The 24,417-nt window shown below is 40.1% G+C and overlaps 1 protein-coding gene across 1 annotated transcript; it reads left to right on the forward strand.

Moving 5' to 3' along the window:
* Positions 1 to 5,039: 5,039 nt before the first annotated feature.
* LOC126851400 (uncharacterized) lies at positions 5,040 to 7,675 on the forward strand. Its single transcript, XM_050595332.1, has 3 exons — positions 5,040 to 5,163; positions 5,795 to 6,079; positions 6,550 to 7,675. The coding sequence occupies exons 1-3, from the start codon at positions 5,113 to 5,115 to the stop codon at positions 6,604 to 6,606; spliced, it is 393 nt and encodes a 130-aa protein (XP_050451289.1). The 5' UTR covers positions 5,040 to 5,112; the 3' UTR covers positions 6,607 to 7,675.
* The last annotated feature ends 16,742 nt before the right edge of the window (positions 7,676 to 24,417 follow it).

A 24,417-nucleotide genomic window follows, 5' to 3' on the forward strand; every position in this document is an offset into this window, starting at 1 on the left:
TTCGATTATCGCGAATGTGACACGTGTCCACGAGTGTATGTAAGCAAGATTCTAACATCTTTGCATTATTTTTGTTTCTATTCCGATCAGGTTGGTTTCTTGCAGGAAAAATAAACATAACTTATATTTTTTTTTTAATTTAGATATTTTTATTAAAAAAAAATTATATCTCAAATTTTTATAAAAATATAAGATGAAAAATATAAATAAAATAAATACAAGATAAAATTTGTTTAATTATAACATAAGAATATTTAATTGCTTGAGCTCCTGCTAAAATGTATTGCTAAAAATTTAGTATATTAATTGGTTGAAAGAATAAAATGTTAAGAAATTAAATTTAATATTTATTAAAGGTAGAAAATATAAGATAATTAAAGATGGAAGAGCAATTATTCCATCTAATTTATTAGGAATTGAGATTTGCATATGCAAATAAGAAGTATCATTCAGGTTGAATGGGGATAACTAGGATTAGTGGGAATAAAATTGTCTGGATCATTAAAAATGTAAAGCTATTCTAAATTAATAATTCAGAACAGAAGAAGAAAAATTATAAATGTATCTGTAATAGTAAAATAAATATGGAAAGGGATTTTATTTAAGTTGCTATTGATTAATTATTGATTATTATTGATTACAGCTTTTGCTCTTATTTAAACTGATTTACATAATTACATCACATAAGATTTACGAGAGATACAGATGTTTAAAAGTAATAATTAAAGACACATAGTAGCGGTGACAACAATCATCCCGAATTATGATCTCGCTGTCAAGATCCACAAGAATATTCGAGGATTAATGACACTCGTGAAAACGAGGGTGGATCGAAAAGTCGGGAGAAAGTCGGAAGATGCCGTTCGGCATCATCCTTACTGATGCACGTCGAATCACTCATCGTTCCCTTTCGAGGATTTACGTGGGGCCGCGATAATAATTCAGCAGTGAGAGAACCAGCGTGGCACATCGTGAGATCAACAACGTGTAATTTCAATTTGCCGAACAGACAAATTAGTCGTCACTGGTGAACGCATTGCTGATTACGACGCGCCGGTAACTCATCAGATCCCCGAATTACACGTCCCAGATGGATGATATCGCGTACTCGGCACGAGATGGATTCTCGATCCACTTAATGGTAATTAGACTTTAAAGATCGAGCCGCCGCTTTTGGTTTATTAACCTCTTGTTTCTGCATTCGCTTCTTCTTGATTTTCAATGTTCCCTACAATTTCGGTTGTTTTAAAGTAAAAAAAAATGAAGGCTTCAATCTATCTTGCGATGAGAATTTTTTATGAAATTTCCTTGTGAGAAAAAGTTGACTCTTCCAAAAAAAAAAAAAATTCAATTTGTTTCGAAATAATGGATTTTATTTCTCCTTAATCAACAATAATATAATCCTTCCCGCTGTATCCGTTTAAGCATCCGTAATTCTTGCGTAATTACCAACAGATATTCTCTTGTGGCCTTATGTCCATTCCTATAGTTCCCGAACCATCGAAAGTAACCTGAAGAAATTTCCAAGGACAAGGATCCTCCTCTCATTCGGTAGGACTACACGACGATCGCGGAACAACGGCAACTGGTGCCCTTTTAATTACACCTCGGTCTAATTTATTGCGAAATCCGCACCGGTGGCAACGCGATCAAATAAAACCCACGGCCATAAACCACGGCGTCATATAAAACTCCTTTTATTCCTAACCGGCTGTGGATCGAGCTCTTGTGCCCAGTACTTTCCGTCTATCCTCGTTCTTGCCCTCTCTCTCTCTCTCTCTCTCTCTCCCCTTTTCTCCACGATATTCTTTGCCATACGTGGGATACGTAGGAGCTCGTGATCGACCTTCCTTATCCCACGTTTGTTCCCTCTCCTTCTCTCTCCCTCTTGTCTTTCTTTTCGTTTTCTTCCCTCCACGAGTTCCCCTCTCGAACTCGGTCTCGTGGCATACCATCGAAGAGAGATATGCCGGACTATCTCTCTCCAGCATTCAGACGTGCGTCCTGCCTGCGGCCGCCCACGCGCCGACCCGACGCCCTCTCATACCATTCCATGAGGTTCTCCCACTGCCACGAGGAGCATGGGTTCTCCCGCGCATGGGAGACGTACATTCACGCATGGTCTCTCTTTCGTCGATGGTTACGAGCACAGTAGCCGACGGGTGTGCGAGAAACGCTTAACGAATCGACATGCAATAAACAAAGCGGCTCGCCGGATGTACCAGCCTGTTTGAGAAGATGTAGGACGGGATAAACAATGGAGAATAAAATCGATGCGGTAAAACGAGGAATCGTCGCGCGAGCGAGAGGAATTTTTTTTTTTTTCGAGGAACTTTATGCCCCCTTGGTTATCTCGCTTCATAGACATCCTCTGCGGACATCCCTTTAACGTCGCAAAACAAAATCGCGCATCGCTCGGCGCGGCGCATCCTCTCCGTACTACCACACGTAGAGATGATAGTGATGGATTACCCCGAAGCTCTTTCTTCCGTCTGAGAATGAAGCTCTCGTCGGCGCGCTTTGAATTTTTTTCCCCTTTTATCTCTTCGCCGGCTTCTTAAGAGACGCCGAAGAGCTTAATCGCGTGGAGAGGATCATGCGGGCAGCGCGCTTTCAAATATGGCGGATCGCTAAAAGAACATCGAGCTAAGAATTGACCAGGTGGCCAGGTGGGAGGACTTGATTGGACCAGTAAGCAAGCTCGTATTAATAATTCAAAGACTCTATAGGCATTGCCTCACTAGCGAAGCGCTCGTGGTTGCGCGCGTGTCTTGATTTACAAGTGCGTTTATGGGGCAGATGTATACTCTCGGTCTCGATCTTCCTCTCTTCTCTCTCTCTCTCTCTTTTTTTTTCTGCGATGCGGCAGCGTTACGGCTCGTACATCGCGTATTTTAAGGAAGCTTCGTTAGGCCGTCTGCCGTTTATGGAGATCCTAATGATTCGAGAGCCCTTCCCGCCTAGTGGCACAACTGAAATGTAAATCAGCGCCCGAAACACGACGCACGAATGGCTCTCTTAGATGTTATGAAACGATCGCCGATCCTTTAACAACTTTGAATTTTATTGAATTCCAATCGAGACCAAACAATTTCGTTTCGTATCGTTCCAACTCGAGAATAGGGGACGCTCTGCCCGTGGACACCGTATGAATATTTAAATTCGAGTTCTTTTTATTTTCAACAGATCTCTGAAATCTATATGCAATGCATAGTATTTTTTTTTTTTTTATTACGAGCAAAAGTAAATATAATATTTAATAAACTCAGATTTATAAAATAATAAAAAGTCATAAAATTTTTAACAATATGCAAAATAAAGATTTTTATTATATTTGAATAAGATATTTATGTTGACGTAACTTTTCTGCTCCGCCGTCAGCGCAGACCCCCACGATAATGCTGGAGGGTTAATATCCGCACTGTCCATCCGGTCTAAAACATCCGGGTGAGTAATCGGTGCGCTTTATTAAAGTGGATCGCAGCGAGTATGGATGTGGGCCCGTATAAGCGCGCAGCTGTATTCTGGACAAACGAACGATCCGTATTTGTCAGAGTAAATTAGCCGCGGATACCGAGATAACGAATCGAACGACGCTCGACTTGTGCATAATAAAGAAACAGCGGGACCTTAATCGTTCCAGTTTAATCAATCGGCTACGGAACCTATATACTTGGACAAATAAGTTAACGCGCATATTTTAGCGGAAAAGTAAACAATCTAAAAATAATATAATAACGATATAAAAATAATATAATCTCCAAGCGAAAATATATCCGTTATATCTTAAGATATTTTTCAAATTTTTTATTAAAAGGCAAGTCACATGTAAAGTTTCCTTCACAAAATCAAAGCGGATGATTGCTGCTTTCGAGACCGATTTTCACATGTTGAGAGACGTTCAAGGAGCTGTTAGAGTTCGTTGAAACGAGCTACAACGTTGACTTTTCGATAATTAACGCCACGAGTATCTCGAGTCCGTTTACTTGTGTCCGACCCGTAGTTCAGCAAAAAATATAGCCAGCAATTAAATTCATTTGTCAATTATTTGACGAATCTCCGTCCCATCCTGGATGCCGAGTGGGTCCGTTTCGTGCCGAGCCGCTTCCTTTTACGACACTCACATATTTTTGTATGCGATCTGTCTAATTGCCGGCCGATGAAGAAGACCCCTTCGTGATCCATGTGTGGCCGTCATCGCAAAAACTTCAGATATGTCATCGCGCAATTATCCCACCAGCTGGACGAAGGTGGTCCAGCTGGAAACAACGGCGTTTTATCTGTCAATGGCATTCTTGCGTTGAAACCCTTGCGTGAGATTCGACTTTTTCGCTCATGGATCGGGGCCCAATTAAACTTGTGTTATGGCGGAATGCTCTTTCCCAGCCGATACCACTGTATTGCTTTCTCTGATATCTGCGTTCCTCTCGATGCCTAAGAACAGCTGATACCGAACGATCGCGTGGAAATTAGCAATTTAGATATATATGTTCATTCTCGATATGCAAAACCTTGCTTTAAAAAGAAATTATAATTTTTCTTTCTTAATTGTTTTCTTCAATTTGTGGGTATGATGAAATTTTATTAATATTATTTTCTGCAAATAATTTATTGTACCGAAGATTTTCAAATCGAACCTCTATGATAATTAAATTAGAGACGTCTAGACGTCTAGATTTTTATCAATATATATATATATATATATATATATATATATATATATATATAAATGCATAACTCGTTACGTTTTTTTCTCGATAATAATTCGCATTACTCTGCGCTTACAAGCGCGCTCTCGATCATCAATTTATACCACGAGGTAACGAGAACATGATTTTTAAAAATCTTTTAGCGTAATCCAATGCCGTCGATTTCTTCTGGTACAATCGTAACTCTCAATATCACGTTTCTCTGCCATCAAGGAGGGCGTGTTACCGGTTTTAAAACCCTATAAAAGCCGTTCTCTCTCGCAGCTCGCCGTCAGACAAGAAACGCCATGAATCTTAAAGAGACCTAGTTCGAGGTCTGAACCAGACGATCGAGCAAGCTCGATCGCGCTCGCGATTAATCGTGCTTAACAGCCGATGACGCATCGATCGTGCTAAGCCGCGGATGTCGCTCAGCTTATTAACTCGTCGAGAGGAACAAGAAGGAAGTCGACCAGTAAGCTTTAACGACGATCACTTATAAGCGATTAAAACAGTCAATTTAACGTCATGCGGAAAGATGAATATTTTTATAATTTCATTAGGATTTAATAAGATTGCCTGTTATAATTCTCATTTTATTTTACGCTCTCCAAAAAAAACTTTAAAATTTAATATTAGATATAATTTAATTTAAATATTAGATATTAATTAAATTCAAATATTAAATTTTTCTAATTTTAAATAATATTTTAATCTAATATTTAAATTAAATTTAATTTAAATATTAGATTAAAATATTATTTAAATATTATTCAAATATTTAATTTAAATATTAGAAGAATAAAATTTAAAATTAAATTTAAAAGCTTAATTTAATTTAATTTAATTTAAATATTAGATTAATTTGAATATTAGATTAAATATAAATAAGATAAAATTTATATATATATATATATAATAACTTTAATATTAGATTATTAAATATTGATATATTTCGTGTCTTTTATTCATTTGATTGCAATTTCATCACCAATATCCTTTTTATAATAAAATCTAAAGGTAAGAAAAAGATGAATTATATTTTTAATTTACAAAATGCTTATCACCATAAAACTCTGCTAATATCAGCACATATTTCTACTTAGCTTCACATTATCATATTCTTCGCTCTCGCGGGAATCGATGCGCGACGCCGCGCATCAATTGCAACGAGGAATGCCGCTCCAAAGTCCAAGACACCTGGTCTTGCGGAGAGCATCGTGTATCGCGCGTCAAGATGCACTACCACGCTTGCCCGTATAGTCATGGGAAACGTTAGCCGATCTGGTAAAAAGAGACTCTGCGCGGAAACGAGAGTCACGCTCGTGATTTCGTCGTTATCGCTCGCTGAAAGTGGTCCCTCGGATCCATCCAATCGACGACCTGAAACCGTGAGCAGTAGTTATTAACTCGTTTCACGGGATTTTAAAAGTTGTTGAGCGCCGCAAGTTACGGCCAACCGAGAACGCTAAATTCGCGCAAATTTATGTTATCGTCTCGCGATGGGTTAATTAAGAATTGGATTTCTGCGGAGCGACACGGATCGTTCGACGCACCAAATTTATAGATCCATGAAACAAAGTCCTAAATCGTGCGCATAAACGCAAGCTTCTACCGTAATATTATTTTTACGATGCATTAAGCTTCGACGTGGAACCTTGTTCTCTTTCTCTCTCTCTCTCTCTTTTCTTTCTAGCGCCACGGACATGGCTAAAAATAAATCTTCAAGTATCCAACATGTATGTCACCTAAACGACTACTTTGACGCAAAACGGATTCATCGTGCGCGGTGAATCGTTCGGTCGCGACGATCGAATCGCGCACAATCCTCTATACTCTATACGATTTATTTTCATTGCAGGTGTGTGTGGGAATAGCGATCGATGCTTGCAACAAAGTAACGAGGAATCTATCGTGAGAAGCGATGCGATACCATTCCGCAACATCTCCCCGTAGGCTCGCGGCTACGCGACTCCCACGGTTCGCCGAGCGTTGAAAAAGAAAAAAAAAAACGCGAGTATAGCCCAGTCCTCTTATCTCATGGTGAACGAATTTTTGCCGCAGCGAGAACCAATAATTGCATACGGGATTGTGCCAGTAGCCGCGAAGTGCCGGGGCGTACGTATCGGAGATGCGATTCCGCCGGCGCAAGGGGGAAGAAAGAACGAAAAAGCTAACTGCGGGGTGGATGAGATAGAGCGAGGGTCGAGCGGGTAGAGAGAGAGAGAGAGAGAGAGAGAGAGAGAGAGAGAGAAGAAAGAGAGATATATAAGCGAACGGTTGTAAGCACTTGAGTTCTTGCATGGTGAGGTGCGAGGGGCAATTTGCGGTGCGCTGCGAATGTTTCATTACTGGGAAGAGCTCACCGCTCAGCTACCGAATTTCGAATGAGCTACCGGCCAGGCCGAGAGAAACGCTCGCTCGCTCGCTCGCGCGCGTCTGTCAGTCGCTGAAGACTCGTAATTGAAATCCGCTGCCTCGGGAGCCGCGCCGACCGCAAATAGCGCAAGCAAACACTTTTGTCTCGGACCGTCCGCAATTTGCATCGTTACATTGTGCGTCGCCGCGTAAGACGCGCGCGCGAGACGCGTCTGTACGCGCGGGATTCGAAGGGAAAAACATTTACGATTTCGTAGTGTGAAAATATATCCCGTTAAAATTTGCGCGTAATATGCGCGTGGCGTGTTTCCGAGGTAATTTGGGATATTGCATACGTAGCAATTTTGTGTAATTGCGAATGTTGAAACAGTGTGAGAGACGTCATTTTGTCCATTGAATATAAATTATCGATTAATGAGACAAGTAGTTAAAGTATTATTGTTATTTGAATTCAATATTTGTTTAAGAAGTAATAGTGGTAATTATCTATCATATTTCTTCATTTTTTCCAATAAAATTTTTAACCAGCAAATTTTTTAACAAAAAAACAAATTTTTCAACAGTGTTTATAAAACGCATAAAAAGACTCTATTGTTGTATTAATTATTGTTGTAGTAATTTAACTTAGACATTAAATTATTCAAACAACTGAAAAAAAAAGTGTAAAAATAACACACTGTACATATATTTTTAATTTTACACAATAGATACATATGTTTTGTATTATTAGTGATAGGATTTATCTGTTAAAATTTACTGAAAAAAATATTAATTCTATTCTATAATAAAGATAAAAGTGATGACCCTATAAAATAAATAAAATAAAAACTCTCAATAATAATTTATAATTAGATAATTTATTTATATATATAATACGAAAAGACGCACCAAAGCTTTTAAAATTTAAAATATGTTTTCTAAGGCTTACATCGTATCAGAGATATGATACACATTATGTGATACTCGATATGAAACATCCCTTTTTGCATGAAGCAGATCAACGAGTGAATCCCATCGTGGGAAATATTTCGTCCCTAAGTTTACAGAAAGATATGACATCATCGGGCGACAATTTTTTTCCTTGTATACGTAAACACGCACGTGAGTGTCGACAAGATGGTGAGAAAAGACGCAGGCAGCTTGGATTTTACAGATTAGATAGATGAAATTTACGCCTCGAAATCCTCGCGCGTGGCTGCGAGGATGATGCCATCGAAATTCAATCAAATTTCAGCTCTTCTCCCGAGCGGTTTATCACAGCTCTAGAGATTAACAAAGACTTTTGGTTCCACGAGCCCGCAGCCTAATCTTCTCATAAAAATGTGTTCAATATTTTACGAGGACGAGGCAATCCGGTGATCTTGGGATCAACCTGAAAATTATTAGCGATGCTCTTAAGCCGCAATCTATGTCCCTCTATGTCAAATCTTCCATATTTATTGCAATGCAATATGGCTGTTGTAAACTATCTTTAATATTAACCTTCTGTTTCTGTAATTAACTTTGCTTGAACAATTAAGTTATTAAAATATTTTTATGTAAGAAATATTTTTATAATCATATAAAATAAATATATATTCGAAATTATAAAAATATAATTTTTCTTGCACGTGTTTAATTGACATTCTTATAAAAATTGATGTTGCTTTAATATAAATATGTTTCTATACAACCACAGAGAGATGTTTATTATGTTTGAAAAAAAAAAAGAATTTGAGCGCGAGAGCCTTAATCACGCGAGATATCATTTCTGCGGGCGACTACGGGCTGTTGGAAAGAATCGAGAGAATTAAAGTTGATGAAAGATCTCCCCGACGGCGATTTATTCACGTAGGGTGATGCGATACCCCAGAGCCCGGACGTCTTCTCCGTTGAAATATCGTGGCTTATGAGACGGAGCGGTTCGGGCTCTCCGCGTTGAATTTGTAATTCGTAAATTATTGCATCGTCGATTTTTTCTAAAAAGTCCGTTACTTAACGACATCCGGTTAAATATCGCCGCGATTACGAGAGACGGTTGCGCATCGAGGATTCCGCTTCCGCTATTAGAAAGCATCGATTTCCGCCGACCACGTTCGCCGAATGATGCTTAATCTTCGCAGATGTTGACGCACAAGTTCGGAACAATGGAGAATCGAAAGTGCAATTACCAAGCGTGTGAATAATCGATCTCTCCCGCATGGTAAATGGCATTAAACAAAACTGAAAGGCTAAAAAAAAGACAAAATAAATTTATTCTTTGAGAGTTTTATCAAACGCAAATTTCTTCAATCCGCCATGACACTCAATATGCACATGCGAGACTTTCATTTATTACACCAACTTATTGTGAAGATATAAGGAGCCGTATAAGGAGCGCCGGTTGGTTTGCCTCTCCTCGTACTGTCAGCGAGAAGGCTATTGTCAACGACAGATGGACATCCAATGGGCAACACGTGTTACATACAGCGACGAGCGTACGATATACCTACGTGCTTCCCGCACGAGAAAAAGAAGATTCCGCGATGTGCACCGTGGCCCTTTTGTCTTAAGAAGGACCGGGCGGAGCGCGTCATTGAAGAATGCGTGTGCAACATCTGCACTTCTTTTGACGTCTCTAAGAGACGCTCGAAATGGATATCTGCCGGAAGGCTCGAGCCACGAGTCTTCGTCTTTCGTCTCCTTTCAACTCGAATCTCTAGAATCTCGCACGAAATGCATCCAAAGAATATGTAAAGCGAAATGTAAAGCGTAAACTTTTGTGTTTCGTTGATACTTACCCTCCTCTTCCCCAAATCTTTTCGAGTAGCAAAAGACTTTCGTGATGCTCTTAACTCATCGTGACCTAAATAGATTTCTTTTCTTTGAAAGATATTTTTCTCGCATACGAAAATATAAAAGGGATATGAGATTCTTAGCGCCTTAATATGCGCCACAAGTGCGGTTTTCTCAAACGTCGCACAAAAGGGCCATATGCTAAAATCCCGAATCCATTTTCTTAGACGAAAACAGTTCGCCTCTAAGCACGTTTCCAGCAAAAAGGCGACACCCTTTTACCGGCCATCTCCGCCATTTTCATTCAAAATACATCTCTTTGAGGTGTCTTCTAAGCCGACGCTCTCCGTGCGCCGTGACTGATGCGTCGTCGCAACGTTGTTCTCTGCCCCTTTAACGACACGCAACCAGGTCCAAATCCAGGCGTGTATACGAGAAAAGGGATTCCTCTCGAACGTGACCTGTCTCCCCGATACACGCCAGGCTGGCGCATTTAAATTTGAGATGAACGCGCAGCATTCGTGAGCGGCATAAACGCGGATAGTATCCGTTACACAAGCTCGATCCACGATATTCCCCAAACATCCCTCGTTCGGTTCCTCGAAGCTGTAAGAGTGGACACGCCTTGCGACAGAAACAGCCCGTGCGCGCGCCGCTTCGTCACCGCTATCGGTCTCTCCCAGGACAGTGTTAAGTTACAGACATTACAGACGAGACCTACGAGATAAACGCCACTTAGGGGACGAATGCTCGCCCAGGGGACGCGATAAAAATGTATCTTTACAGTCTCTCGAGATTTTTTTTCGTGGACCACGAATTTCGACTCCACCTGCCCGCGTGCAGGAGAACGATACTAAGTGCGTCGATTATCCCTGCGCTCCTCGCACCAGGACCTATCTCAGCTCGTCTCAAGCTCGGGACCCGATCACTTAGAGCTCGCGACCGTTTCGGGATCCATCGGCGTCGCGCTCGTTAAACTCGCTCCTGATAATCGGTATCGGTCCCGTGTACAAGACACCTCATACATGCCTGACGCAATACGTCCGTTTTACAAATCGCCCGCTACAACTCGCGGATGTGTAGCCAATTTATTAGCCGGCGCGTCGATGTGAATTATAGCGGTTCGCCGGGATTTTAATTGGAAGCAGATGGAGGAGAAGAGTGCCCACGCGTGTTGACACTACGCGAAATGTAATCGAAAATAATGACAATTGTGTCCGCCCGTTCTTTGCAATTACAAAGTCACGGAGATTTATTGTATGCTCTTTTTTACTTTATTCCATTCGGTATTCTTGCAACACACATTGCAAGAATAATCTGGCTCGTTCAAACTTTATTTATCAATATTTAAGAAACAAAATGTATAGTATACAAATAAATACACAAAATTAATATTCTATAGATATTTTTTTAACATAAATATATGCAAAATAAATATTATATTATATTATTTTTATTGAGCACATTGACTTTTTTCGCCCTTAGAAAAATTCTCATTATAATAGATCGATTAAAATAATAAATAATCAAAGCGAGAAAATATCGGCGGCTCAAATGCAATCAGCTTCATAATTTTAAAATTAACACTAAAACATGTAAACCGCATTAACTGTATCAAGCACGCACGTGTTCATTTAAATAAATATTTTATTGTTAAGTGCTTTTTAATAAAATGCTCTTGACAACATGTAACGAATTTTTATGACTACAAATGAGAAAACGTTTACGGAGGCAGATTGGATTAGGGAGGTACTTTTTTCATAAGGGAACATAAACCAGCTCGAATTTGTACCATTCGTTATAAGGATCTTTTATTGGGTGCAGATAGACATCGTAAACAAAGTGCAAAGGTGAAGGATCATTATATGCGAATAATCGTAAATCTTACTTGCATTAGGTACATTATCATATCGAAACAGATCCTACTTTCGTGTTTCCATTTTGTTTATTGAGTAAAAGGAAAATATATATATGAAAAATATATTTTTCTTCCGAAGAGATTTGCTTAATTTATTCTAATAATTTTTTTTTTTTTCCTAACACAATTTATATAATATGATAATTTATGTAAAATTTAATTAGTGCAAACTATGTAATAAACAAGATAAAATTAATCATTAAATATGAAATAAAAGTATTAGAACGCACACACACACACATACACGGATAGCATTCTGCAGAGCTTCATTTAATATCTTCCATTATAAGCTAGCCTCGTTACTCATTTGGCGACAGAAAGATTGGCGACTTCCACGACAATTCTTGTAGAGAAGCACTTTAACCTTCCTTAACGACTTTTGCACAAAGTGATCGAACTGCTTTTCATCAATCAAGCCATTCCATTCTTATCCACTTATAGTCCCACTTATTTCCTCTTTTGCTACTTTACTTATTTTCTGTTGGCAACGTCATAAAAAGCGATACAACGACTCTTCAAAGAAACATGTTGTCATTTTCATTAGTGCACTTGACACTTGGAGAGATCTTGCGCCACATCCTGTTGAACGGAACAAGCACCTCCAATAATTCATAAATATATATTTAAAAATAAATAAATATATTAAAATTAATTATAAATTATAACATATTCGATAATGTATCTACGAAAAAACTTGTTATGTTTTAATTTTTTAATCATCTCTCTCTAAATATACAAAAAATGAAAATACCAGCCGTTCTTTAGAGCAAACACGTGTGCCACGATGTTGATGACAGATCACAGACGAGTCTTGCAGAGCGCGTCAAGTCGATAATGGCTTCGCAGTCCTCGAGTATCCGGAAACTTTCGAGTACTAACAACTTGGAAAGTTCTCGAAGCACTTGAGATAATTTCACGAGTTTTTTCTTTGTTCCTGCCAAGACGTCCTCTTTCCCGAAGAACCGGAAGAAGATACCGACGGTATCTGCGAAATGTCTCACTCGAGTGCTTCGTTGTTCCGCACGCTTCGAGATTGCCTCGACACGCTTGTAATACGAACATACACCCTCGAGGGCCGTGAACGTGATGAAGAACGCGAGGGTAAGAAAAGAGACGCAGAAATATCGATATCCCAAGATTCCACCCACGTAGAGGAACTTCCTGTTTTTCACGTGGGATATTTATCTGTTTCTCAAAATCCTTGCCTAAACTAACACCTAACGTACGAAAAAGGGGCATCTTCGGCGACACTCTATCTCATCCTCCACATCTATCCTAACTCGCAACGCACTTTTCGTTCTGGTCGTTCGCGCGATGCCACGATCTACCTGCACGTGCTATTTCGAAGGAATTACCTTATCTCACCACATCCTCTCTGTCGAGGGAGGCCTCGCTTCATCACGGACACCTTCACCGAGGATTATCGATTCTTTCATCCGAGACGAACGATGGAATCTCGGTTAAGTTACGTTCCCGCATCCTCTATTTTACATCGAACCTCTCTTTTTCTTGAAACATCCATGTATAAAAAATTAAACAACGCGAACGTTCTCACTAATATAATTATAAAAAATTATAAGATTCTTTATTTTTCATAGATATTTTGCTACCATATGAAATGCATAATTTTGAAACTGATATCAGCATCCATTTAGAAGATAAAGAAGAAATTTCTCATAGAGCATTCTATTAATATAAATCACCTCTTTTACTGCAGCATGGCCCACATAATAGAAAGATCAACGAGGCGCGTAAACTTTAGTACTGCAATTATTCAGTGCATGTGGGAGAACGGTGTTATTTTCCCTTCTACATTTTCTACTTTTACATCAGAAATATCTTTTCCTATTTTCTAATAAATACCTGATAAGATTATCTAAATTATTAATGTTTTCGCATTTATATTAGAATATATAAAAAATGTCGCATCCGTACTCTACGCGCTAAAATATTTTAACTAATCACTCGCTTACATTTTTCTTATCAGAAAAAATTTTTTTGTAAAGTTTGTTACGATTACAATAAATGTCTTCAGTTATCGCTAGCCTGGTGCTAGTTTCCCTTCCATCTCTTCTCCCATTTTCGTACATAGAAGACGGATATCGGATCGGAGGCGAAGAGATCCTCGTGAGATCCATGTCCGTGTCGGTATCTCGACACGGTGGACTAATGCAGATAGGCTCCAAGACGACCGAGATACATCCCCAGTCGGGGGAGGCAGCCGCGCGAGACGAGAGAGAAAGAGAAAGGGAGAGAAAGAGAGAGAGAGAGAGAGAGAGAGAGAGACACCCACGCAGGTGGGACCACACACGACGGTCCCGTCATTTGTTGGACACTGTATGGGCATGTCGTGTTCCACGGACACGCGGTACGTAGCATTGTACACTTCTTGGCTCTGTCCCGCGGCGTGTCGTATCGCCAGCGGGCCGTGCAACTTTATGGCCGAAGTCGATTGCGTGCGATTCGAATAGACCGACTCGTAAAATCTCGTCGACGTGGCTACAAAGCGACCGATGGTCGCACGATTGAAGGCGCTAATCGATACTCACGATTGAAAAGTACCGAAAGATACGCTTACGATTTCGAACCCTTTTAATGCGGCATTATCGTTATCAAATGTGATTTAACGATGCTGCTACCAAAGTAGCATCTATCGAGAAAAGTAATGATTAAGTACAAGATAAATTTTAGTAAATGATATGCATCATTAAATATTAATTGCGTGAAAAGCGCAAATGTTTAAAATAAATAGTTAAGAAATGGCGGCAGACAAGACTCAATTTCTTCCTCTCCTAGAATTCTTTATTTTCTTTATTTTTTTCTCATATATATTTTTCAATCTATATATAATATACAGAAAAACTTTTCAAAGTAAGACAGACTCGGATAATAAGACAGACTCGGATAAATTGCACAAAGTTAGATCCTGTTACGTCAACTTTTCAAAACTTGTTAACTTACTTATTAATTTGTTTACTTATGAGTACGTGTATAAGAAAGAAATTATATAATAATTTTAAAACATCTAGCTGGCTTTAGAAAATAATCTCAATATCTACTTAAATATTTCTAAGAATTATGGAAAGATATTTTTCGCCGATTCGCGCTTCTTTCTCTCTCGACGAAGGACACCGAGTCGATGGAATGTTTCTCGCATCAGCAGCTCGTGTTGTCCTTCCTCATGGTCCAAGAGTCATTCAAATTATAATTCCTCGCTCCGGAAGAGAGAGAGAGAGAGAGAGAGAGAGAAGCGGAGGGAGGGGGGGAAGGGAACAGCGATGGTAGGCCGCGGGGGTAGGTAGTGAGAACTCTTCTGTGGTTCCAGGAGACGAGGACAAAATAGTCGCTACTTGATGGCGACTTAAGGTGATTTTGAATGGTGCCTAACGACTTCGAGCCGCGTCATGGGGCCCCGTATGCGACTGCCGCGCCAAATAATACGGAGTCACGCTGGGCAACGTGTCCCGATGTCACGATGGTGAACGGCTACGGTGAAGATAATGTCCTCCCACACGGCCGTCAGTTCGCTATTCCGTGGTTCTTAACCTCTCACCCCATGCGGAAGGGGCGAGAGGGAGGGGGGGGGGAGGAGATCTTTTTTCTTAAATCTCGCGGCCATCTCGCATAATGAAGCCCGCCGGACCGGCGCGGGATGCGCGGCGGAGAACTTTATTGCGAATTAATGTTTCTTTTTTTTTTCTCGGTTTCTTTCGACGGTATGCGACCTACCTGAGTCGCGATTCAAATGTCACTAGCCGGACTCGATTAATTGTACATCGGTGCGCGTGTCCACGCCTTGATAAATCGATCTGTTATCTACCTGCGACCGGTGGGAGGACGTTTCATTAATTAAATTCACCGATAAGCGCTAACATTAACGGACCTCGCGTACGCCATTAAAATTTGTGTGGTAAACGTTATTTCAGTGGGAATTAAATATCGAAATACATAGAGCGAAGCCGGTTTCCAGATGCTACTACGAGGCAACGCGTTACTTTATTATGTGCAATAAATCATACTTCGGTCGTACAGCTTGTTTCGCCACCCACTTAATAAACGAGTTAATCAATTCTGTTTTGACAGCTAAGTTATCTTAACGGTTTCTCGTTAGGATTGATCAGCAATAATATAATCGACTTTATAATTTAAACAAAAAAAATATCTTTGCTTTTATCAAGCAAGAAATATTATATTAAATTTAATATTAAACACAAGTATGTTAAATCTTTACAAAAGTTGCATCAATCATCAACATATTCCCATCTTATATATATGTCGCTCAGTAAATCGACACGGCGATTCAGTTGTTTTAGGATCGCGGGATTCGGAGGTTGCTGGCTGACAGAAGAAAAGGGCCCGAAGGTAGGCTTGGCAAAGATGACTACGGATGAAAGTTTGTTTTTATTATATAGAGAGAGGAATCTTTTCATCCGCGTGCGATTCTTCTTTGACGGATGGTCGCCTCGCTCGCGCTCTTTCTCTCTATCTCTCTTTCCCTTTCCCTCCCCGAGATAGAAAATAATGCTGTCTCCGGGCATGACGACAAAGTCAAGGACTGCTTTAATGTCTCGGCACGTCCAGTCGACACACAACGGACTGAGAAAATAATCGCGCTTTCCAGTATTTACGAGTATCCCGCGGAATATCGTGTGCCATCTCCCAAGCAAAGCCCGCACACAACACTGTCGGGCACGAAAGTTTATTTTTCGACGAGAAGTCAAGAGGGCTTACGTGATCCCTCTGCGCCAACGTGACATTTTTTAGTCCCTCATGACATAGCCATATCCCTTAAGAATACATATTGCAATTCTTTTCTCAAACGTTGTAAAATTATTAATTACTTACAAGAATCAATATTAAATTATTGTGTTTAATTAATTTTCTCTTTTTAAATTATTCATAAAGAATAGTATACCTACACAACAATTGTTATATTTAAAACAAAATAAAATTTTATTTAATTAATGAAAAGATATAAAAAATTGTTTAAATAATATTTGTCATAAAATATTGAAAATTTTTTTTTTATTTAACTTATTATTTTTCACGGTAAATCATTCAAAAACAATTTCTATTTGACGATTTCTATCTAGTTTACACTCCATACAACAGAGACATATATTTTTGCTTTTTATCGCAATTTAATTTTTTTAAGCGTTCAAAAATTCAGAGTCAGTGGTTTCGTACAAACTATGACAAAACACTTTAGCGTGTCGTCTGCGGATCACTACACCAAAGAAATATAAAGAACGAATTCCTCCCGAATCACTGCAACAATAGAACTGCCCAATATTGATCCAACTTAAGGACAACTGTGTGAATCTAATTATCTACGGTTTGGATGCAGCAATATCTTTATACCTTGCTAACGTGATGTCTTCTTTAAGCGGTTTCTCTTCTTAAATTACAATAGAGAAGAAAGGAGATTTTTAAGGTGACCATAGCAGCGATTTGAAACGCATATCTCACGACTGATTTTCTAGTGATTTCCAAAAAGGGGCGTGTTTGATTGCAGGAAAGACTATTAGAAAAACAATATCCTAGAAAAAAGTATAAGGCTTTCTAAAAAGTTTGTGCACAAATAAGAGTTTTTTATACCGACTTCTATCTTCGATAAATGTCCATTTCATAAAATTCATATTTATTCATTTATTATTTGATATTTCAATCATCAAAATTTCAATCATTTTAATATCAAAACTCCATTAAAAAAATAAGATTGTTAATTGACGTTTATAATCCAGCCTATTATTTAATCATCTATTTTGGCACAATTTATAATTTACAATAGAGGATTCAAGACAGAAATCTATTTATAATTTCATATATCTTAAAATTTATATCCTACATATGTATATATGTGTATTCTAATTCGTAGAATAATTTGATTAGATTCGCACTGAATTCCATAACTAGATAGAAGAAACGCGAGCGCGTAACGAGTAAGAAAAATAACGATATATAGAAAGAAACCAAGAGAGGTGCATACGCGGCTCTGCCACCTGTCCTATAGTAATCTAAGAATAGAGCAATGCAGTAGAGGAGCAATATTGTCGGCAAGATGCTGCGTACCTGCCGGTTCATGCCTTGCTTTTCTTCGCTTTTTTCTTTTATTCTTACGCTCCATTGCCAGAGGCGAGAGAGTCAGCCGTCTCTCTTGCAGCGTTTCCCCGCGCGTCGAGTGGCTTTCTTCAGGGCGCGCGCGGTTAATGAGAGAAAAAGTCAGGAAATAATTGCTACCACCTCGCGCCGGCTCGCCCAACACCGGCCTTCGAACAGGCCGCCTTCGTCGCACCAGCAACCATTCTGCTGTCGTCGGTATAAATGATTGAAACGTATATGTCCCGCGTAAACTTTCCAGATATCTCCGCACGGTGGGGATGATCGAAAAAAGAGAGAGTACTGACTTTCGGTAAGATTTTCTGCGTCATATCATGGGCGTCGCATGAGAAAAAGATTATACAAAAATTTTATGCTGGATTTTAGAAGATTTATATCGAAAGGAATAAGAATTTAAAAGTGTTCGAGTTATCAATAATAGATATCTGTTTCTTAAATTATTTCCTTTCTTTACCGAAAAAAATTTATTATTGTTTCATTTATTTCTTCATGCATTAACATGACTCCACGTGACGATGTGAAAAGACACGCGTGCATGAGCGATCCTGATCCGCTGGTAGACCGACGATCTTTTAAATCCCTTCGGCGTTGAGGATTTGCTATTTTTACGAGCTATAATCTTAACGAATCGCTAATCCCACGGAATGACGACTATTTTTCAAAGTGTCCTCTTTTTTTCTTCGCTCGCCGCGAATCCTTCCACTGCCACGAGCACAGGATCCTGGTCGCGAATTTCGGCGTCGTATATTCCTTATGGCCCTATATATTCGGCGGACGACCGGTATTTAAGTCTTTGTAATCCAGCGAAGTTTTGCGGGGGAGCCGAGCGGTGAGTCATGGCAGGTGCTGCCTGAAGAACGAAGGGAAGACGAAGCGAGGAACCGCGTTCCTCTCGCTCCCAACGAGCACATCTTCTCCCTTCTTTCAAACTTTTCAGCCGTTTAATGCTCCAATATGTGAGCACTGCGTCAACGAAGAATTTTGAGTCATTTATCGTCAATATTTGACAATTGCAATTCTTCTCGTTTTGAACGCGATTATATGCGTCGCAAACGATAATAACAATATAATTTTTTACTTGTTTCTTTTGAGCATTCCTTTTTTTGCTTTCTTTCGTATTATCATAAATACTCTTCTATATAGCGTTAAAAAATTGAGGCATATTTTTCTCTTAATTTTTTAGAACGTATTCGATGTCTAAAAAAATTTTATCTTTAAAGACTTCAAAGATAGCAGTGTTTTTATCTCCAAAAAAACAAGTATATAATTTTGCATATTGTATACATTCCGTGAAAAAGAAAGATCTCGATCATCTTGAAATCGACTGTATGCATCGGAACAGCTGATTATGCGGGCGTTCAAAAGAAACGCAAAATGTCAAGCGATAGCGAATGACCGATTTCGCGTGATCCTGCGACTCATGCTGACTCGGATGTCGCATTTGAGATTTTTCATGCATTCGGCTCTTTGCACGCCTCCATCGCGATGCTCGACTATGGGCGAGCATATAAATTACATTCGCGTGAGTGGAGCCGCACCGTGACAGCAGACAAAATACTCCGGTCCCCGCGTGGTTCCTAGATCTACCGTTGATATCTTCACTAAACGAGATGCCACCCAAGGTGTTAGTCAGCTCGAGATGGCACAACTAGATAGACGACACATTATCTCCACCGCATTAGACATTTTATAGTCGAGAAATGCATCTTGAAAAATGTAAAGCGAGAGATAGGAAATGTGCGATTCTAGCAAATGGATGATAATGATGTTCCGAGCGTCGTCGAGAGGAGGATTGAGGTGTCGAAGTTTAAAAATCAAAAATCTCTCTGGGGAAATTCAAAACACATGTGACAGAACTTCGGCAAAACATAAATCTGTGGTTAATATTCGTAATAATTGTTTACGGTTTGTAATAACGGCAGAAAATTTATCGTCAATTCAATCGTAGCCCGATAATAATCGCGGCAGCAAGCCAAAGCTTTGCTCCAATATGTGTTTATACATTACTGGTTATTGTCATATTATCTTCGAAATACATGCGGATACGTTTGGGATTTAATTTATGATAACGATCGTTATACATAAATTTTTATATCAGCTAAAATGACGATCCGTCTCAAACATACAATGTTCCTCGTGCAATCGATTTAACAATAGCTGGTAATATCGCACAAAAGAAGCGCTTTTAAAAACCAGCATAATAGTGTTGGTAGCCACGAAGAGGTAGAGAGATGGGGAACGAACTTCCAGAAGCACTGGGCACAGGTGTGTTCCCTGACAAGTTGCTCGTGCCACAATCGTATACACACATCCTACTGTAATTGTTTTGAAAATGGGAGAACGAAGGGTATAAAGTACGCGTAGGACAAAAAAAAGAAGATATGGCAAGCGCGTCTGCGATCAAATATATAATGTCATACGCACGCGGTAAAAGTATTTTCATTTTATTGCATAGAAATTATTACTTTCTTCGCAATTTGTTATATATATATATATATATATTGATGTCGTATAAAACAGATAAATATAAAAACAAGTAAAAAATTGTGCAAATTAGAAACTTGCACATTGCTTCCTCATAATTTTATTTCTTTCCCTTTATAATATCAGTAAAAATGCCTCATGTAAAAATATTATGTTTCAAAATTTGTGGAAGTTAGAGCGTGCAGAGACATTTATTGAAAAATTCAAAATTTCATAAAAGATAAACCCATTCATCAAATTCAATACCAATCATCCTTTAATAATACTCTAATAATATTCATATAAAAAAAAAATCTGATATTTCGAAATTTGCGAAAGTTAGAGCAACCGCATCCTTTTTGTGCACATACACACATACTACTACATTTTATAAAAATGTGATTTTTTTGACGTTTTACATTATGAGTATATTGGCATTAAAATTTGAAAAAAAAAATTTCCAAAATAAAATAAAACTTCCTCTATGAGAAAGCAAAAATGCATGACAACGCAATATCCTGCTGATGCTGCGACTGCTCATGAGATGAATTATGTCGGGCGCTCGTTTCTGCACTCGTACCGTTTCGCAATTGCAATTGCACGCTCGTGCCGCGACTCTTCCGAGAAGAGGGAGTAGAATAAAAGATAAATGACTCGCAAAAGTAGGAAATGACGAGACGAGGAATGGGAGAAGTTACGGAGAAGCGGCGGCAACGACGCGTGTTCCGTCGAGGGAGACTCTCTGTCTGTTCACCTTCGGCGAAGGTAGAGGTACAGATGTAGCCTTGGATGCCTCGATCCCGCGGCCGACGCGAGAGAAAGAGAAATCTCGGAGAGCAACTTACGAGAACTTAGGAGCGTGCGGTGAATGCCGTGCGCGAGAAGGATTCCGTAACCTTTAGCACGGCGGCGCGCCTTGCGCTCCTCGATTACGATCGATCGAGACGCATCACGAATATCGTGTACGCGAAGAAGTGGAAGGTCTTGTTGCAAGATCGAGGTAACGTTGTTTGTGCCGCGGGGCGTTGCTTCTTATCGCGCTTCAAGAACGCCGAGTCTGGCAATATCGGACGGTACCTTATTTTACAATTATCAGATTATCACTCTATATTTTTGTTTTATCTTACGATTTTTAATATCTAATAATATCAAGAAACGTAATCAATCCTTCGCTGCAGATTCTTTAATTTCGCACGTACGCGTGTCTGAATTAAGGAAAGCCGCGTTCTACCGGATCGACGTTATTAATCTTACCGCGGATAAAACGCTGCAAAAAGAAGAACGTAGCCGTCGGTTTGATAAAAAGAATGCGCTTTGAGAAACTCGCTCGGGGAATTCCTCGAGCGCTACCGAGCGCTAATGCGCCCCCGCGCGCACTGGGCACTCGGGCTGCAAAAAAACGCCGAGTCCACGACGGAGGGTGGAGGAAATGGAGCGAAAACGAGCGAAAGGGAGATGAGCCTGGGGGACCGTAAGCGGGGAACAATGGGGGAACCGCTCGTGACAGCCTGCGGAGGAGAGCGCGCGCGTGATGTATGCCCCCGGTCAGAACCCCGCAACCAGCAGATGAAGTCTGATTGCACTCCCGCGCACACTCTGCATGCCCATTACAACTACTGTTAAGCGGCAGCTGTTTCACGATGCGCGGCTTAACTCGAGGAGACCGCACCGCCGCGCGCACGGATGATGAACAGATAGAGAAGATATTTAAGAAGATTTATGAGCTCCCGGTAATACCTCGTGGCCACGTACCATGGCAATGTCATCTTCGTATCGCACGAAGTCTCGAGCAGTGTGTGTGTGTGTGTGTGTGTCGCTCGAAACGCGATGTCAAACTGAACGGACTAGGATAAACGCATTTTTCCCGCCATTTTTCAAGCGCTCTGTATCGAGTTTCGGATTTATCGTGGAATATTTACAACCTCCCTGCTACCTCGGCGAGCTAAAAGCTTGCTGCGATTGCGCGCTATCATCGTCCCGAGATTCCGACCACGAGAATCTCGGGCGCATTCATTCATCCTCGGTAAAGGGCGTCGGCTCGACAAAGCATAGACGAGACGTAATCTAAGCCACGCGAGAGCTTCCCCGTTGCCCCCGCAAAACCGGCGCTCGCCACTCATTATCTCGGAGAGAGGGACCGGCCTTAAATCAACGTCCCTTGCGACAATTAACTCGCCCGTGAATAGGAATGGCATCTCGAGAGCGAGTCACGCGCGCCACCACCTGCCAGAGCGTGACCTCTCGTACACGCGGGCACCACTGTTGTCCTAGCGACTGTTGCATATCGAGTCGCTACATCCGCAAGACTTATGATCTTACTTCCCTGAATGAACATGGTGAATGCTTGAAGCCGCGATGGCCGGCATAAACTCGGTCTTTGTCGCGCCGAGCACGGCGCGCGTCCGTCAGACTTCAGGACACGAGGACAAAAAGCGCCCGTGCGACTGGAGAGGCCGGTGTTGCGTTTCAGCTCGTCAAGATGCACGCTGCATTTACCATTAATCAACGCGCAGAGTAAATAATTACGCCGATGGCACTCACGGAACCGCCAGCGCTTGGCCGGGTTGATTGGCGGACCGGCGACCGATGACGGATAAGGGTTTAGCGATCTTTCTCGTCTACTTAAAGCTCGTCTTCTAGGAGATGATCACGTGGATGCTGTCGGTCTAAGGTGGCCCAGATTCCTCGACGCGCTACGCTATAACTGGATATTTACAAAATGAATAAAAAAGTATTAACGTTGCACAAACATTGAGTATTTTCTCGAAATAGCTGGCATGTAAATGTCCGTAGACAGGAAATTGGAAGGAATTTAACAATGTTGTGCAGCACGTGAGAAAATCATTTTCGAATCGCATAGTGAGGCAAATTACGATTCAACGCGTTTTACTCTCTTTCTCTCTCTTTCATTACATGTACCATGACACGATAGAGCGTAGCGCGGTACCTTCGCGTGCACTTGTAATAACATCGATGGGTTTATAGCGACGACCTATGACCGCGCCCGCGTTCGAGACGAGCAATGCGTCGAAGGCAGCCGTGGTAGTACGTCGATTATCCAGTCATTTTCCCAGGCCCCTTCGCAGGCGCTCAACGCGTCCAGCTTCGTTCGACCGTTACACGAAGAGCGTGCACGTGTGCTAGTGGGTGTATGTCGGAGCTATTACATTCGGAGACTCGGGTAGAGTCGGATAGAGAAGGGGAAGCCCTTAGAGTGGATTATAAAAGGAAGGGGTGGGTAGAACATACTTACTCTCTTTTCTTCTCCCTCCATTATCTCACTCTCTTTATTTTCTTCACAATACTGAGCGAGAGACGACGGACAGAGAATCTGGAGACAGGAGACTGAGCTGGGACTACCATTGGCGTAAAAATCGAACATTATTAAAGTTCTCGATATTACATTCGTATATTAAATACATTATATGTTTTTTTTTTCTTACGACATATAAACGTTTGCTGTAATTGATGTAATTTAAAAATATATAAAAAAGATCAACAGGATAATCTAAAGAGATAATAGCCAAAATAAAATGTAGTTGATCTGGCACGTAATTTAATTAAGCACTGCAAAATAAATCAAAATGATTTACCGATTTATCTGATGCATCTGCTGATGCAACGAGCGGAGGCCTCTTTTTTTAGAAGCCACTCGCCGGTGTCGAGAAGAGGTCTCGTCTTTCGCTTATTATTGTTCCCAACTTACCAAAGACACGCCAATTATTAGAATAATTAATATTGTTTCTCGTCATATAAATCCATAATAAATATAAAAAATTAGAAAACATTATAATAAATAAACAACATCAAAGACTTGATTTTACATAAAAAAATCATATCTAATGAGAACAATTAAGATTTTGGTTTTATATCATAAGAGATAAATGAAATATATAAAAAGATATTTATATTATACATAAAAATATATATCTTTGTTTGACATCCTTTGGAAAGCGTCATACATCGTAACCTGCAGAAAGAATGATGTGATTAATAACACGAGGCATACAAGTAGGTCTCGTGATTTATTTGCCAAACGAAAGCCATTTTTTACGATATGATCAGTTTTTGACGTGATCTCCGTCATCGCGGTAT

This window comes from Cataglyphis hispanica, chromosome 1 (genome assembly GCF_021464435.1).
Source record: "Cataglyphis hispanica isolate Lineage 1 chromosome 1, ULB_Chis1_1.0, whole genome shotgun sequence".
NCBI classification, from domain to species: Eukaryota; Metazoa; Arthropoda; class Insecta; order Hymenoptera; family Formicidae; genus Cataglyphis; species Cataglyphis hispanica.